The 19,353-nt window shown below is 35.8% G+C and overlaps 1 protein-coding gene across 1 annotated transcript in view; it reads right to left on the minus strand.

Annotated features, from left to right (window-relative positions):
- CNTN5 (contactin 5) overlaps nucleotides 1-19,353 on the minus strand; it is a 394,493-nt gene that overhangs the window by 125,574 nt on the left and 249,566 nt on the right. Inside the window, exon 5 of the mRNA XM_058663995.1 lies at nucleotides 933-1,028. Within this exon, the coding sequence (XP_058519978.1) occupies nucleotides 933-1,028 (96 nt within the window). The remainder of the gene's footprint in view (nucleotides 1-932; nucleotides 1,029-19,353) is intronic.

Raw genomic sequence — 19,353 nt, forward strand, 5'->3', positions numbered from 1 at the left:
CACCAAAAAAAACGAGGATAAATGAAAAATCATGCATTTTATGATTTTTGAGAATTTTCTGTGGCAGGTACAAATTATACTCCATGACAAATTAATAAAATAACATGGAAATAATTATGTTTGTCAATAATTGATACTGCCAAGAATACAGAATCTGAATTCTGTATTCTACATCCAGTGCTAACTAATGTCTTCACTATTTCTCTCTCTCCTTCTCACTCTCTCTTCTTTCTCTTTCTCTTGTCATTAACGGATGTTTGCTTTTCTTAAATTGTGTTATAGGAAAGCTACACTGAGGTACAGTGTGTTTTTAATTGTGACACTTAAATACAATAAATATAATTAGCTCTATATTAATAAAAAGACATTAATCTTAGCACAGTTTGCTATTTTGGTTCCCCAAACCCCATGAAGTTTTACCTGTCACCATTATTTTTATAAAGGCCTCAAGTAGACAATAAAGTAACAAGTAAATTATACTTTTGTGCAAAGTTTGTGGAAAAATAATCCTTGGAATTCTTTGTTCCAGCATGACAAAATCTCCACGAACAACAGACTATCCAGCTTATCATCTGTCATAGATGTACGTTGTCCCAGGGAACCACCTCCAAACAAGTTTAAGAAGTTTTCATTTTCTGAGTTTATCACTTCCCTTGTGGTCCTGGCAAAGCATTTCCTACTAAAGGCAAGCAGAGGCATAACCACAACAGCTGCCAATGAGTAGTACAGCAATGATACAGCCCTTTCGTAGGATTTCAGACTCCTGCCCAATTGTGTTTAGGGTAGATGCACTTTTACCTACTCACCTGGTATTCAGAAATAGTCTAGAAAACCACGAGTGTTTCACCTAGAATGTTTCCCCATTAACTTATATCACAACAAACATCCAGCAAAATAGGGCCACAGAAACATAGCATGGGATTCTACTGTACCTGGGGAGTGAGGGGGTGGAGAGCACAGCAGAACGACCCCCTGGCCTTCCCTCACAGACACCGCACTTCTTGTCCGGCCACTGAAGTTTCCCAGATCTGTCAACAAAAGTAGCATTTAGAGGCAAGTAAAAGAGGAGTTTAAAAAAATCACCATTTTCATTATGCAGATTTTGTTTGCTTACTTGCTTATTTATTAAGTACCAATAGGAGGGCTTTAAACATTGGCATAGTAAGTTAGTACTCTGTATGTTTCACTAGCATCCTATATGTGTGCCAGTTCCTGTCCTGGACTGCTCTGCTTCCTTCTGATCCAGCTCCCTGCTTGTGGTGTTGAAGAGCAGTGGAGCATGGCTTGAGTCCTTCAGCTCCTGCACCCACATGAGACCTGTAGGAAAATCCTTCCTTAGATTAACTCAGTTCTGGGCTTTGCAACCACTTTAGGAGTAAACCAGTGGATGGAAGCACTCTCTCCATATTTCTCTCCTTCTCTCTGTAAAAATCAGTTTTTCAAATAAAAACAAATTTGGGAAAAAATTTAAAAATAAATACATATTGTCTAATTTTAAATGCCATGATTTAAATAAACCTATGCCATTCATAGAAATATCACATTCTTTATATCTATTTACAGAGCATGGAAATCACCAGAATAGAACACATAAGATGATGCGTCATCAATACGTTTAATATTTTACTTCAATCTGTACTGCCCATATATTGATATTTTTACTACCAATAAATCACATTGCTGTAATATACGTGAAAGTATTTTATGGGTGCCTTTTGTCTAGCCTATGCCTCATAGTGTGTTTAGGTAAGAATAGTGTGTAAATCAGGCATGGACTAGCCAAATTAGAGATGCTTGGATGCTCTCACAAAACCTAATGAGAGGTGGAACATTCCACAAGGGGGGGAGGGAGGGGGGAGGGGTGGGGTGATTCCCAGTTCCAACGAAACTGTATCACAGAATACAATGTAATCAATGAATAAAAAAAATAAAATATAAAAAAAAAATTAAAAAAACCTAATGAGGAAATAAAGTGTTTTTTTTTTTTTTTCTGTAAATGAGAAAGGGAAACTCATGTTGTTTGTATCTTATGGAAGCCTAGAATGGACTCTACAAATTCATTATACTTACCCATTTTTATTGCTTTGGGAGTACTATGGTTCTCATACATACACTACTTGTATGTATGAAGGATTACAGCATTGATATTCAGTTGCCTTGCCTTACATTATGTTGTATTTGTCCAATCTAAAAAGACTTTTCTGGGGCCCGGCGGCGTGGCCTAGTGGCTAAAGTTCTTGCCTTGAATGCACTAGGATCCCATATGGGTACCGGTTCTAATACTGGTGGCTCCACTTCCCATCCAGCTCCCTGTTTGTGGCCTGGGAAAGCAGTCGTGGACAGCCCAAAGCCTTGGGACGCTGCACCCACATGGACGAACTGGAGGAAATTCCTGGCTCCTGGCTTCGGATCAGTGTAGCACTTGGGGAGTGAACCATTGGATGGAAGATCTTCCTCTCTTTGTCTCCTCCTTTCTGTATATTTGACTTTACCATAAAAATAAATAAATCTTAAAAAAAAGACTTTTCTAAAAGGAAGGTGACCCAAAAGGAAATGATGCATGACTGTTTCTACTATTGCTTATTAACCTAGTAATAACTTAGTATGTACACTATTTTTCTTAAAGTACCATGATCAACGATGCAAATTTTAGACTACCTCTTAGAAATGACAGGAATTCTATATTTTTATGAATAATATATTTTCTGAATTATAGGTCTGTAATATCATGTTTCCATATTGAGAAATGCCTCTTGAAAATGGCCTGACATTTCACGTATGATACATACACCATAAATTGATTTTCAAAGTCTTCTTAATTTCTTTGAACTACAAGAGTATGATTCATAGCAATACAAAATGAAACCAATGTAATTTTATTTATATGAAAAACAAAAATTAACGGAAAATATTCTGATGAGTATAAAGGTGATAAATGTTTAGTGTTTATATTTAAATAGGAATCAAATAGTTGAGTTTCTTTGAGAGATGGGTAAGGATTTACTTATTTTTGTCAACAATAGCATTCAGAATCAGGGAGGGGCAATGAACAGGACACCAAACTAGAGAGGTATGCAGTTAGAGGATGTGTTTAGAATTTCATCCCTAACTTTTACTGTTAAAATTTAAGCTTGTCCTAGAACCATTCTCAAGAACAGGAAGTTAGCAAGGGGAATCACAGTCCCAGACCTCTGGACATACTATAGGGCAGTGGTTATCAAACCAGCCTGGTACTGGCAAAAAACTAGAGAAGAAGATCAATGGAGCAGAATAGAAACACCAGATGGGAACCCACACAAACACAGCCAAGTGATCTTTGACAAAAGGACAAGCGACAACCCAGGCAAATGGGAAGGTCTGTTCAATAAATGCTGTTGGGACAACTGGTTGATAGCCTGCAGAAACAAAAAGATAGACCCACATCTCTCACCATACACTAAGATCAAATCCAAATGGATAAAAGATCTAAACCTACATCCAGAAACCTTCAAACTTTTGGAAGAAAATGTCTGAAATACTCTACAAGATCTAGGGGTAGGCCCCGACTTCCTAAGAAGGACACCAAAAGCATTAGCAATCAAAAGCAGAATAAACAAATGGGACCTCATCAAACTAAGAAGCTTCTGTACAGCAAAGGAAAAAATCAACAAAGTAAAAAAGCAACCCACAGAATGGGAGAAGATCTTCGCGCACGACATAGGTGACTGAGGGCTAATTTCCAGAATATACAAAGAACTACAAAACAACCAAAATGTCAAAACAAACAAGCCACTCAAGAAATGGGCATGGGAAATGGGCAAACACTTCACAAAAGAACAAACCCAAATGGCAAATAAACATGAAAAAATGCTCAAGTTCCCTGGCAATAAGGGAAATCCAAATTAAAACATCAATGAGGTACTACCTAACGCCAGTAAGAGTGGCCCACATGAATAAAAGCACCAACAACACTTGTTGGCGAGGTTGTGGGGAAAAGGGAACCCTACTCCACTGCTGGTGGGGCTGCAGGTTGGTATAGCCTCTATGGAAATCAGTATGGAGAACATTCAAACAACTCAAAATCAACATACCATATGATCCAGCAATAGCACTCCTAGAAATATACCCAAAACACCTTTTTTACGAGAAGCCAACATACACCCCTATGCTCATAGCACCACAATCAGTAATTGCAAAAACATGGAAGCAACCGAAATGCCCATCAACAGAAGACTGGATAAGAAAGCTATGGTTCATCTACTCCATGGAATACTACTCAGCTATTAAAACACACAAAATGCAGTTCTTTGTGGCCATATGGGCCAAACTGGAAACCATAATGCTAATAGAAATAAGCCAATCCCAAAAGGTCAGATACCACATGTTTGCGTTAATTTAAGAGGATATGATGTTATGTAAAACATGTTATTTTATGTATATTATGTTATATGTTGTGTATAAACTAAAACTGAATTGACAATGAGGTGATCACAGAAGATGGTTAAGAAATTACAATTGTTTTTAACATACTGGTTACTCATTACTATAACTATTAGTTACACAACGAAGTTAATTGTTGCTGAGGGTACGTTGGAGCCTTTAATTGATCGGGTTGATAATCTGATGGTTCTGCCCTCGGACCGGACAGGGTCTCCCCAGGAAGCTGAGGAGCTAGATTGGACTATAGATGTTTGACTCTATGTTTAGTTTATGCTTGCAAAGAGGGAATCTCAACTGTACTTGATCAGTGGATATGCAACAAGGTGGAATATTCCACAAGGGAGGAGGGCAGGGGGAGGGGTGGGGTAATTCCCAGTTCCAATGAAACTGTATCACATAATAAAATGTAATCAATGAATAAAAAAAAAATTTAAGCTTGTCACCAATTAGCAAAACAAAAGAGAACACATCCCAGTTAGACTTAGGTTTTATTGGTGGTGATTACAAGGTTTACACTTCAAAAAGTACACATTCATTTTTATACTAAAAGTCAAGTTCATTCAGTTTGAAAAAAAAAAACATGGGTCCCTATCAAGATTACTCCTCTAATTGCTGTTACCAAGTACAACATTAGACTCTTTTGGGACTTCATTAGAATGAGGTAATGGAGCAAACACACCTGTGTATCAAACAAATACATGTAGCATGACTTTAAGTTAGTTTGCATAGATGTTTGGTGATATGATTTTTTTTTTCTTAAATAAATGGTAGCAGCAGAAGAATAAAAGCATGACCAAGTTTCAGAGATGACTTCCTGTAATTCTACATGCAGGACAAAACACAAAAATCACATGGTGGGACAGTCATTGTGACATGGCTCTAATATCTCTTCAAGGAGGTTTCTGTGTTTTTGGTAATCCATAATTATTGGATTTATGAACTCTGGAAGACTCCTTGGTTATTAATTTAACTGAATTTCTTAAATGCTTTCTAAAAAGTACACATGTACTTTCATACAGTCACTGCAAGTTTATATAACACAACATTTCAAATCAACCTATTGAATTAAGACTACTTTAATAGAAAAAGTCTTCAATTAATGCTTATTTCTAGGGAGTTGTAAGGGCATGACCTAAACATAAAAAAGAAAAGACAATTAAAGAACAATTATGACCTGAATTATGTTTTGAGATCACAATGACCCAAAAGATGGCACTTAGCTATAATTGCTTAATGTTGTAGCAGTGGTTACTGCAAGTACAATTCAATATTTCCTCACAAGATCATTTCTGTGTCATTATTTCCTAGAAGCTACAGCATTAGAAGTAAAAAAGATAAATGGATTTTTTTCAATTGTGACAGATTTTTTTTCAATCATGTCATATAGATAAATAGTAAAAAGAATTCTGTACCTTCATAAAGAGTGCATATTTCTTACTTAATGCCTTCCTTCCAGTCAAAAAAATGTGAAACTTTATCATATAAAATCTAAAAGGTCTTGTGCCAAACAAGATTATGGTTAATCTTAAGCAGCATAATTTATTTTAAAACTCCAGGTTGCTTTGGGGATGGTGGCAAGAAGGAAAATTCTGAGTAAAAAATGTGAAAATAGGCTTTTCATCTGTCATTGCAAGCAGAAAGCTATTATTTTTTGGAAGCATTTTTTTTCAGGAACTTAGAAATTATTCAGTAGATGTCCATGCATGTGAGTGTTTGACATATTATTTTAACAGATTATGCATTCCATATAACAAAGTAAAATGAAGAAATTCCGTGGCTACAGAGTTTGATTTTTTAATTGAAATTCACACAAGGTCATGTGTTCATATGTTCTTTCTTTGTTCCTTATGGGAAAATAAAAATAACATAAATATTACAACATTGAAGTTTTAATTATAAATCACAATAAAATTCTGGACTCCCTAAGAATCATGTGGACAAATAAAGAATTAACGGAGTGGAGGAGATGTGAGGAAAAAATCAGAGAACCTCATATTTGTGCCTTTCTGCGATCCTTGTTTCTTAAGTTTAGATTCTCATGCAGAGTTTGGCTGATGAAATTCTTGGCTGTTTCATCCTGGAGGATTCATGCAAAGATAAAAGAGGTGCGTGATAAATGAGGTTACCAGCATTCTGAGATCACAGGTGGAATGCATCATCAGAATGCTTAATTTAGAGTACTTTGACTAGAAATACACAGAATCACGTGATCAATGTAATTTAAAAAAGTATTTACTCAATGCATACTTCACACTGAACACGATTGTAGATTCTGCCTATACAGAAAAATCTATAGGCTAGGATATATAAACCTATCATATTTATAGAGCTCAAAGCTCCGGTCATAAAATAGGTGTTTAAACCCGAACACTGTAGCTTGTCATAGCTACATTCACTAATGACCAGTACACACATGTATATTTGTAGGTAGAACCTCATAGTTCCTCTAAATATGACTTACAAGCATCTGTGCTCTCGGTTCTCTCTCAATCTTTCTCCTGTCTTTCTCTCTCAATCACTCTCCTTCTCTCTCTCTCCCTCATGGCTGCCTGCCTGCCCCTCCATCATGACTTCCTCCTGTTACTCTTGAGTCAATCTGTAGGTTCAAAATACATTATGCAAAAACATGAAAAAAACAGTTGAAGATAAATGGATATAACAGACTGGTAGAGTGATAAAAACTTGTGATTTTATGTCACATGCTTTGGGAATTCACTGGAAATTGGCCATAATTTTAACTGTAAAATTAAGAAGAACCAAAACAAGAGTGGTCATATCCACAATCATGGGGTTTATGGTTACTGCAAGGTCAAAATTTTCCAGGAACTGAGAAAAGTAAAGCCTTAATTCATTTTAAAGTTTTAGAGCACTTTCTCTCACAAACATCATAGATAATGCTACTTCATATAGTGCACTGAGTAACTGTACAAAACAACGAAGGTTTTAACCACCCCCCCAAAAAATTCCTACATGAATATAGCATGAATTATGTGTACACATGCAAATACTTGGGAATATTTGAAAAATATCCATGAAAATATTCATGAAATAATTTTAAAGCAAAGAAAAAGAGTGTGAGAAACAAGCAAAAAGGAGGTGTCTAAGATTGTGGACACTGATTTTACAACTGATGTGTGTTAAGACACCATGGATTGTTTTAGCTATTGGGGGAAAACGAGGCAAAAACATCATGATAAGAGAAGAAATACACAACTGGGAATGAAGTACTGGGGTTGAAATGTCTCCTGAACTCCTATTTCCTGGTCTCAAACCTGAACATGTGTCAACATTAGGTTTGTAGTTGTGAGTTTGGAAGAAAAGGGAGTAATAACTGTGATTTGCACTTGATTTCATTAAACCTGTAGGTGCTAACAGTGACTTTTAGACTGACAACACATGCTGTAAAGCTGGGTCAAGTTGAAGCCTGAGAAGCCATCTGAATGCCGCACAGTCTGCTCTATTTTAGTCACTGAGGCACCCCTGCTTCTTGAACATCAGATTAAATCTTTCTGCTTCCTGGCTGAAGCTTCTGAAAGAGAATGCGCAGCCTCTTCATCAGCTTTTGCCAGGAAGACTCTTCAATAATGACCTTGTTCATTGCAAACCGTACACGGTTTCATAAAATTGGGATTGTCACAATTTAGGAAAACTACAGCTAGTGAAAAAGACACTGTAGTTGACTAGGTATCAACAACTTGAAATCTATGTTTTCATTAATTACTGACTTTTTAGTGCCAGATCTATTACATGAAATACTGAGAAACTGAGATGGGATTACCCTCTCAGAATCCTCACAACCAAACTATGATTTCTATAAAAATGAGTGACAGGCTTGCTAATATGGATTTGTTCGCTGCATCACTTGCCAATCACTGCATATTCAAGTCTTTCATCAGTCGTATTTGTTGTTCTTGCTATTATTGTCAAGGTTATTCAGGTCAATATCAGAACTTTTTGTGTCACATAAAAATATCTTATGAGAAAACATTGGTCAGACTTCATTTCGACAATACTTTTGACATTCTAAGATTTGTTCTTTAAGGAGGGATTAGAAATTAAAAAACGAATGAATGAAAGTCTTCTCATTTGCTATTATCATACCTTTCCTATATGAGGCATTCTGCAAATTAGAGACAAAGGTCCCTCTTAAAAATTACTAAATTCTTTTGAAAATGAAAGAGTACCTGGAGGCTCAGATTCATAATTAGCAAATCAACAAAGCAAAGTCAAGGAGGTTGATTCTGAGGTTTTGAAAAACAAAATCAAAATAATTCAAAACTTGCAACTTTGATCAAGTTGGTTGTAGGAACTTAGAAATAATATTTGCAATTTTATTAAAGGTCAGCTTCTAAAAGATGAAATACACAAATGAGAAAATTTGTACAGAACAAATGAAAATCCTTACATTTACTTCAGCATTTTCCAAAATGTAGTCATGTGTCTGTAAGTGGACATGTATACATGGAATATACATGCAGTATAAAATAGATTCCTAAAATTGAAAAAATCTATATACATGTAGTATACTACAATACAAATTTGATTGTCATATAATCCATTCAAAAAGTCATAAAAACATGAGGCTTTAGGCTGTTTTGTAGACAATTATGAACTTGTAACTTTTTCATCAGTCTGTAAGTAGTTAGCACATAGTTTTATTATCTACATTTATTGAAGGGAATATTGACATTGACTAAGGTTAACAATATAGTCAAGAAGTATTTGAATAATTCAGTTTTGAGTTTTGGAGCTAGTATAGATAGTATAGATAGATATAGATATAGATATAGACATAGACATAGACATAGACATAGACATAGATATAGATATATTAGAGGTCTAACTTGCTTTTCTCCGTATTTGTTATACATCATCTGTGAACAGGGCATTTTGTTTCCTTTTTAAAATTTCAGTTATTTCATACAAGTTGTATCTGGAGCATTACAATTGAATTAAGAATAGCTAGCACAAAACACATTCACCTACTATGCAAAGTTGATAACTGAATTAGGAGGCAGCTGGCAACTTGGAAAGGTAAATCTACATGAGATAATGACAAGCTGTAATGCAAATTTCTGAGTCCCCTTTTTGGCTAAATATAACAGGTCAGATGAGTAATCTGGTGTCCCTGCGATTGTTGTTCTACACATGACCAGCCATGCAGCAGCTTACCCAAAGTGCTGCTTTGAAATCAGAGAAAACCAATTCAAATCTGAGGAGAAAAGACCAATTGTACTGTCCAAATGTGAAACAGCAATTATGCCTGATTTTATAAAAACAAAGTATTCTTAGATTTTTCTTTTGGTATCCAATGTGTTAAAAAAAATTACTTCGGGCCCGGCGGCGTGGCCTAGCGGCTAAAGTCCTCGCCTTGAAAGCCCCGGGATCCCATATGGGCGCCGGTTCTAATCCCGGCAGCTCCACTTCCCATCCAGCTCCCTGCTTGTGGCCTGGGAAAGCAGTTGAGGACGGCCCAAAGCTTTGGGACCCTGCACCCGCGTGGGAGACCCGGAAGAGGTTCCTGGTTCCCGGCATCGGATCGGTGCGCACCGGCCCGTTGCGGCTCACTTGGGGAGTGAATCATCGGACGGAAGATCTTCCTCTCTGTCTCTCCTCCTCTCTGTATATCTGGCTTTCCAATAATAATAAAATCTTTAAAAAAAAAAATTACTTCAATAATAACAATCTATTTGGCAAAGCAATTTGAAGTGCAAATTTGGTATGTCACTCTAACTAATGTGAAAATAGTTTATGAACCATATTAGAAGTTCTATGCATTGTATACAAGTTCTACATTCTACGTGGGATATTAGGTATGTAATCTTTGTTTGCTTACTTGTAAATTCAGATTAGTTTTCCAAATTCAAATGAGGATTTTCCATTTAAAGTTTTGAAAAACTAAAGGTAAGAATGGACATAAAAGTAGAATGTATTTAATAAAGCATACTCAAAATATTTCATGTATTATACTTCTACAGAAATGAAGAAAAGGTGTCATTTACTAAAAGGATCATGTTGTTAGTACATATTGCTCTAACTCATCTTTTTATTCTCACTCAATGTTTCGGGTCTAGCTATCTCCTTCAACTATTTCAGGTAACACTACATTATATGATTATATCTGTGTCCAGCAGCAGGACTCCCATGGCTTACCCCTTCATGGTATTCCTCCAGCACTTCAGCACTATTGATGTTGGTCTATCTGCCTGTAATGCTTTAATGAGTGAATGATGTTGGAGAAAGAAATCCACTTTGAAGATAACTGTTGCTCTTACTTCATAACCGTGAACCCCGGAAGGCCCTGTGTACTGCCTGGTAACCTCTCTATGTTCACTGAGTTTATTCTCTCTCAATTCTCTAGACAATAATTTTGTAAGTACTCCCTTTTGAAATAACCTGCCACCTTCTTCCCTCACCTCTTATCCTACTTTATGGATAAAAGAGAAGTGATGCAAAAAACAGCTTCCATACACTCTACACATGAAAGATACTGGGAAGTATGTCCATCACTGCATTTCAATGAAGAGTCCTTGATCCCAAACCCTCTCAGCAAACTTTTCTCTCTTCTTCAATAGCTCTTCTAGGCAACAGTTATTACTCTGCAATACCTCTAAAGAAAAACTTTATTAAGACAACCTCTTTGACTTAGCAGAATGTTGTATTTTTCAATCTGAGCACTGTGTATATTGGGAAGGCAATGAATTTTCGCTTCCTAATAGCCCTGCAGGACTCTGCTTTTACTTCAGTTATACCAGTATTTTCCACAATTAGGTAGCATGTATGTTGGAGCACTTTACTCTGCCAAATTTGTTTTCAACTGCTGTGTATATTGCAGAGCACTTAAAACAATACTGGCCCCCCTGCTTAAATGTGTTAAGATGTAAATTACTTGCTTTTTTGATTCCCTTAGCTCATTTGCTGTTATATAGTTAAGATTGAGTACTAGAGAATTGCATTTTTTTCTTTTGCAAGCTGTATCATCAAAAATTCTATCTGAATAATTTACAATCTGTTTAATTAAAAAATCTTAGGAGGAAATTGCTTTAGTTTGTAACTCAGCTGACTACGGATGAATTTCTAATCTATCTTACATTTTATTTTGGCTAAAAATCTTTTCTTTTGCCCTAGAGCAAGTCTCTTCCCTCTGTGTCCTTGAACTAGTTGTTTGTTTTCTATCATTCCACTATTTAAGGAGTTTTAATTTTTGATCTTTGTTTAAGCTGCACTTATTAGTGATGTTTGACTAGTATTCAAACTTTAGGGAAGATTCAATTTATTTTGTGCAGCAACTCACATATTGTATATCATGTCAAATAGGAAAAAAGAAGCATGTTATTTCAGATCAGAAATCAGGCCACCAGCAGTACTTCATCATTGCACACTTAGTTGTTGGACAATGGAAGGAATACATGACGCGTATTTTAAAGGCCCATTGTGCAGCAGGCAATTATTGCCTAATAGTTAAGATGGTCGCATCCAATATCAAAAAACATGAGGTTCATTCCCAGCTCTGACTTCTGATTCCCTGCAAGGAAGCAGGTGATAATTCCAGTAATCAGTTACTATGCCACATGAGAGTTCTGGATTGAATTCCTAGTTCAGCTTCAGCCACAGCTTTTGCAAGCATTTGTGGAGTGGACTAGTGCACAGACGTGCTCACTCTCTGTGTCTCTCTGCTTCTCACATATTGCTGTCCTTGTTTATTTTTTTTAATGAAATGGCAATTTTAAAAAAATTTTGTCAAAGATTTTTGCATGATTTAGTTCATGAAACTAGAGCATTTGTATGAAGTGAACACGCACCTATAATTGGTTGACAAAATCAAATTATTTGGTTGTGAAAAATTCCATTATTAGAAAAAGAAATCTTTCATTAGAGAAAAAAATGTCATCAGCAGTCTAACATACTGCTAGTCTTGACTGTTCTTTGTATTTTATAGTTACACTAGCAATTCTGCACCAAATTCCCAAATAAATTTTGTACAGCTAATGTGTCTATTTGCTAATTTCTATAAATACATTATAGCAAATTGACTGCTTTCTCTGATATAACCTCTCTTATATAGTGTAATTCAAGGTTAGGAAAATACTTTCTGTAAAAGGCCAGACAGTAACTATTCAAGATTTTGTAGGCCAAAAGACAAAATCGAGGACAATTTGTAGGTACTGCCATGCAATTTCACACCATTCAATATTTACGTTTTAATAGCCACTTAAAAAAAACATAAAACCAATCAACCAAAAATTAGTGATTATTAAAAAAAAAACAAACCTGATCTCTGTGCTACTTGAAACTTGAAAATAGGACTGGATATCTGGTTAGACCCACTAAAATTAGTAGGAATAAAGACATAATGTTCCATTTTCTAGTGCACGTATAAATGTCTTTTCTGTATTCTTATGTCATTCTTCAGAGCATACATTATTTCAAAATACAAGAATTTGATCTCTATGATCTGAAAGACATGGGTTTTGAATTCTGCCTCTTATACTCAGCACATTATGATAAACTTCAGTTTCCTTATGTTTCTAATAGTAAGAATAATATCTACCCTACAGTTATTATTAGAGGGAATCACTTAAAATTTATCCCAAAGAAGCCTTAGCTTAGAGTGAAGCTTCAGTAAGCATTAGTTATTAGTACTTTAAAAGTAGCATGATCATGCTTTATCCACTGTAAATGGACATTGCTCAATAATAACAATTCAGCTTTATACACACACATACAATCTGAAATATATCACATAATTATTAATGAAATATCCTTTAAGTTAGTTCTTGTTCTAGAATTTTTGTCATTTATTGCATTATAAGAAATTGAAGTCCACAAAAGTGGCATACACTGTCAAGTGCCATTCAGCTAGTAAAAGACAGAATCAAAACTACAAAATGGATGTCAGGATTCTAGAAGCACATTCATCACCACTGGGAAAAAAAAAAACACGTTGACCTTAAGAACAGTGCAACACATTAAGTTTTGGAGACATAAGACAGACCACCAAGACAAGAGAATGATGGGAAAGAATGATCAGAGGAATATAAAAGGAAAACCTAGAACATTAACTAATTTAACATATTATACTAGAGATATTCTAGGCTTAAAGAACAGCACTAGCTTACTAAGAATGCAAAATACAAAGTACTTGGTCCAAGCTTCGAGAAGTTTGCCTGTTAGTGTACTCTGTCCTTTGTCCTTCTAATCAATTCCTAGAATTTGTAAACATAGAGCAACACAAATATTTGTTTTCCAAATAACAATGCTTTCATTTTCTCCTGTTGCATTTTGTCTTTAGGGACTACTCCTAAAATTTTATATTTTGTTTGCACAATGACCTTTTAATATTCCTATCTAATCAAAATTTTTATTTTGTTCTGATAGTACCTTTAGTGGTTTCAAGGCATAAAATCATAAAAATTCTTAATATTGCTAATTTTCTACACTTTTGTTTTCCTGGCCTGGTGATTTTGAAAATCAAATCTCATGAGGAGAAATTAAGTATTCTTCTTTAATGAGATTGCATCAATGTTTTTATTAACTGTGATAATATTTCTTTCAAACTGAAATTAATGAAACTAGAAAAATTTCACTTTCCTATTTCACTAAGCCATTTAAAACAAAAATATAATTTATTTACTTTTCTCCATTTTATCAAGAATCAATTTTAACATACATATTTCTGCGTTAGGTTATTTAATAGATTTTTTAACAGTTTTTTTATTCCTAACATTTTTTTATTCCTATAGATTTGAATAAACTTGTGATATACCATAGGGTTGACCTCTTGTACTATCTCCAGTTTCCTGTTGATCATTTTATATAGCGTTTGCCTTATTTTTACCATTTATGCACAAATGATTATTTTTATATTCCTATTGCAGATGATTCTTACCTAAACGAAATTAACAGCTGTTATCTATCTTGTGGGCTTCACTCATTGCTTTTGCCTACAGCAGTATTATTCTTCCCCAACCCAGTTGTCATATGTACAATACTAGTATTCATGTAGAGTATACTTCATCATTTTTAGGTATTTAGTTTCAAAATCACTCTTTTTCAGAAAATCATATTAACCCGGTTTCCTAACAAATGCCTACTACTGAACCTTGTCCTACTGTCTTCATTTTGACTCTAAATAACTTTGTAAGGCATCTTCCTTCAACAGGCTTCACAACAATGGTACTAAGTCTATGTTATTTATTGCTAAATTTCTGCCATTTCTATGACAAATAAGGATAAAAACTAAATAAAATCATGTTGTTTATATTTCATCTTGCCATTGCTATCACTAATTACTACTATGCTTTGCTGATACATATTTTGAAATATATATTCTTATTGTTTCTTGAGCATCTGGAGTTATCTGTCTCTTCAGCATTTTGTTCCTTTTTTTACACAGATGATATATTGTGGCATTCTATTGTAATTGCAAAAATTGTTTTATGTTAAAAATATGTCTTGCATTAAGAAATTAAATGCTACTCTGTGTTAAGGACATAATTGTAAGGGATTTTTGAACACATTATTGTATGTCTGCCTTTGGCTACAGCAATTTCTTTTCTGGAGCTGTCTTTCTTTGCATTAGGATTTCCTTTTGAACTCTAAACTGGGATTAGATTTTATGTTTTACATGTATGCCTTTGATAAAGTCAGTAAGAAAGATATCCATTAAAGGCTCAATATTTCAGTCCTCCTCTAGATGATTTTAATGTTTAAACAGAAGGCTAAATGATAAGAAAGACCTACAAGATGTGGTTTTTAGAATTATACTAATTATTTTCTTTATCTTTCTGATAATCCAGATTTATTTTATCTTTCCATAATGTTATAGTTATTTTCCTAGTGGAATCATATATTGTTTATATTTTCAGTACTTTCTTCCTTCTTGAAAGTTATCTTCAAACTTTATATTTGCCAGTAGACAGGGCACATGAATTTTTCATTCCACTTTCTGTGCAGATCAAGGCTCTATGTTAAAGAGCTATAGAGAAGGTCAATATTTATAATCCCTTTCCAATTCCTTGGTTAGTGGACATCATCTAGGCTAGCACAGTTGAACTAAGTAAATTCTTATATCTTTGATGCCTCATTTTGGGTTATTGAATTTATGGGAAATATGAAAAATCTTTCTTTTTAATGTTTGTGCTCATTACGTATTAAATATCACTGTGCCTTACTTTTAATTTTTTTCCATTGGGATTATACAGTTTGGATTCCATGTGCCTCTTCTAGACTTACCTTAGTTTTCTACCCTACACATCCACAGTCAGTCTCATTTATGAATAATTAGGGTTCATAGAGATGAAACTCCAGTAACTGCAGAACAGTGTCAAGACAGTATTGCTGCCCCCTTGAAAAAAGGGCACTCGCATTTTCTAATTTTTCTTTTTCTTTTTTTTTCCATAAGCAAAGCTCGCTACTCCACAAGATTAGATTTAGGTGTTTGTAAATCAATCACTATGCAATTTATATCTGACATAAATTCTTCCCACTTGATGTTGAGCTTTCAGATGATCATAAAACAGAGTCACAGCTAGTTCATTATTCTTCATAATCACTGGTATATTTTAACAGTAAGATGAGAAAGGCTCTTCAAGGAATAGCTAGGGGAAAGTTATATTATCATTTATATCTGCTTATAAATGTTCAGTTTTAAGGAGTTGTAAATCTAACTTCTATAAACTTGGTTTTTTTTTTTTTTGTGGACAGTTGCCTGTTTTAAAATATAATGGAAAAGGGGTCGGCTGCCACGCGCCTGCACCCGACCCCTGCCGACCCGGGACACCCGGCGCGCGCTGAGGGCTGACGGTTGCGGGCTGAGATTGCTCCCACCTGCCCCGCCTCCATGTCCCCTAAGTGGGACGGGCAGCGGTCATCCTCTGCTGCCGCCCTAAGTGGAGAGGGGAAGGGTTTGGGGTGAAGGGGGGGGGGAATCCCAGTACCTATGAAATTGTGTCATGTAATGCAATGTAATTAATGAATAAATGAATATTTAAAAAAAAATATAATGGTATTACTGTATTTCTTTCTCTCTCAGTCACTCATTTTTGCCGAAGTTAAATACAAAGAAATTTCTTGAAATAAAAAAAAAGTAATAACAACCTATGAAATTTCAGTTCCAGGTTGGTGGTTTTGGGGGAATGGTTGGGTCGGGGGTTAGGTTAGCCAAAGCAGTTCATGCCAGCGAGTGGCAATATGGCATGTAGGTTAACCTGCTGCATTGTGACACCAGCATCCCTCATCAGAGTGCACCTCCCTATCACAGCTACTTTGCATCCAACCCAGCCCTTTGCTGAGAGGATCACTGCAAATGGAGCAGAAGGTGGTCCAAGTGCTCGTGCCCTTGCTACTCATGTGGGAAACTAATACTGACTTCCCATCTTCAGGTTGGCCGAGTCCCTCAGTTATGACCATTTAAGGTGTGAGATCAGCAGACAGATGTTTCTGTCTCTGTCCCTCCCCTCTCACATCTTGTCACTCACTTTACCTTTCAATTAAAGAAAGTTATTTACATCGCATTCATGCTCAAGATTTTGCACCTTTTTAACACCTTAGCTTGAATAGAAATTCAAAATATTTAAGTGGCATTTAGTTTATTATGTTTTTGAGCTTAAAATAAGTCCCTTTTTTGGAAGTGAGGATAACAAAAATGATTTCACTTTGTAAACAATGAAAAGCTTACTGACAAGTGAAGCATCTGTTTGCAATGTGGCATATGCCACCATGAAGTCCAGAGTTGAATTCTAGAAAAACCTGCAGACCACATACTACGTGGGAGATGGAAATGTTAGGAACCACAGTCACTATAGCAACAGCAGCCAGGAAAGGTAATTTTGTTTTTATCTCACTTAATAACAGAATGCTACCAGCTTGTATGAAGGTATACCAGCAGCTCCTTCCTGGAACAAACTCTGGCAAGGTAATGGCAACAGGTGTACAATAACCAGAAAATAAAGAGAAATGTGGTTTCTCTTGATCCTTAGCCCCAAGATGACTACGTAAGTTAAGGCAGATTCAATTTTATAAATGCCAACATATCATTTTCTCTACCACATGGATTCCAAACTACTTACACAAACCCCTGTTTTTACACACACATACATGTATGTATGTAGACATGTAATGCTAGAAAGCCATGGGAATGTACCAAGTGCTTACAATTTTATCAGAACATATTATAGCATATTGCTATTTTCGTGCACACAATCAAATTCATGCTAATTACAAAACATTGTTTGGCACAGGCATTGGGCACAGCAGTTAGGATACTCCTCAGGAAAATTTTCTTCCATATTAAAGTGCCTGAGTTTGTTTCTACTCTGCTTCCAATTCCAGCCTTCTGCTAAGATGAAGCGAAGAGGCAGATGATGAATGAAGGACTTGAGTCTTTCATCCATGGGGGACAGCCTGATTCAACTCTGAGCTCTTCATTTTGGCTTTGCCCAAACTCAGCTGTTGGGGGTATCTGGGGAGGGGAGTAGCTAATAGGAGATTCAAAATCAGTATCTCTCTGTCTCCCCTACCCCCTTTCCCTCTCTCCAAATTAAAGAAACAGAAACCTTGCATGAATTCGCATGGCTCATTCTATCAATGCTGCCATGTTCTGCCAAGAACAATGGAACATTAACCTGTAGGATGTTTGTGGGGAGCCATGCAGTTGGGTCGGATGGCATGAGTGAGTGATGAGCACCGCTCCTCGGTTAGCAAGGCTACTAGGAGTTTCTGGCAGCGAGGCAAGGCCCGGCGGAATGTCTCTGGTCACCTCATTGCTGCCTCACCCCATTGTGTGGACACTCAATCACCTCTCTGATGTTTCATAGAATTCTCTGGAGGGTGTTGTTGCTGTTTTTCTGCTAATGTGAAGTGATTCCTGTAACTGGTATGATACCTCAAATTGATCAATCATATTATGATAAAAACATCTTTAGCGACATAAGGCTATGACACACAATTAAAAGTATACAATAGTACAATTGAGCCCACAATGTTTCCAAACATCCTGTTATGTGCCCACTTTTGTCCTGGAATTTGCCCTAGTATAAGTAATGTTTTCCTTAAGAAATGGCTTGATAATATCTTGCAACTAATGGCAATCATGGAGGTACAAAGAGTTTGTTTACCATGCGCCTCGAACTGTTACAACACATGATATGACGTATTCTAGTTTCTCACCACAGAAAGCAAAAGTATATGGGGCATCTTCTAAAGGGAAACAAATGTGAACCCTCTCAAAATGGCTTAAAATCTCAATCTTATATTGGCACTTATGTTTAGGGAAAGAAAACAGTTTATAAAGATAAAAGGAAGTTTCTTGTAAAGGCCCTCTGTAGATTGGCTGTGCTGCCTTTATCCGCTTCACTGCCCTTTAACAAAAGACCAAAAAACAATTGAATCAGTACTAGGTGAAGGTGACGGTAATTAATGCATGACTTGATTATAAGATTTAGCAAAGAATCTATGTTATATGCTTTTATAAGATCCTTTTATGATCTTTTAATTCTGTACTCTTAATATTCTAAGCAATATTAGTTTGTTTGTGTTTAGTAAAAATTGATTTTAAGTATAAGTAAATCATTTGTCACTATGTAACCACATGCACTGCCATCTGTGGAGTTCCTGGCTTTAGCCAGGTGATTACAGGTTTCAGTGAGTAATGATTGTTGAAAATGTTTTTCTTAGGATTGTTTTTTGTATTCTCTTAATCATGATGCAAAAATGAAAGAAGTGGATATTGTGCAAAAGCTTGTGATGATTTGTGTATAAATAAAGAAGGCAGCTTTTCTGAGTTGTCCATTATGAGCATCAAGCCATAGTGGTCCGTGTCTTATCTTTTCCTCTTACAGTCTCGCCGATCCATGCATCCTTTGCAAGCTCTCAGTCAGCTGGAGCTGGTCTCCGGCAGATGTTAACACTTTCTTGGTTATTATTCTTTCTTTG

Source organism: Ochotona princeps, chromosome 4 (assembly GCF_030435755.1).
Source record: "Ochotona princeps isolate mOchPri1 chromosome 4, mOchPri1.hap1, whole genome shotgun sequence".
Classification (NCBI taxonomy): Eukaryota; Metazoa; Chordata; class Mammalia; order Lagomorpha; family Ochotonidae; genus Ochotona; species Ochotona princeps.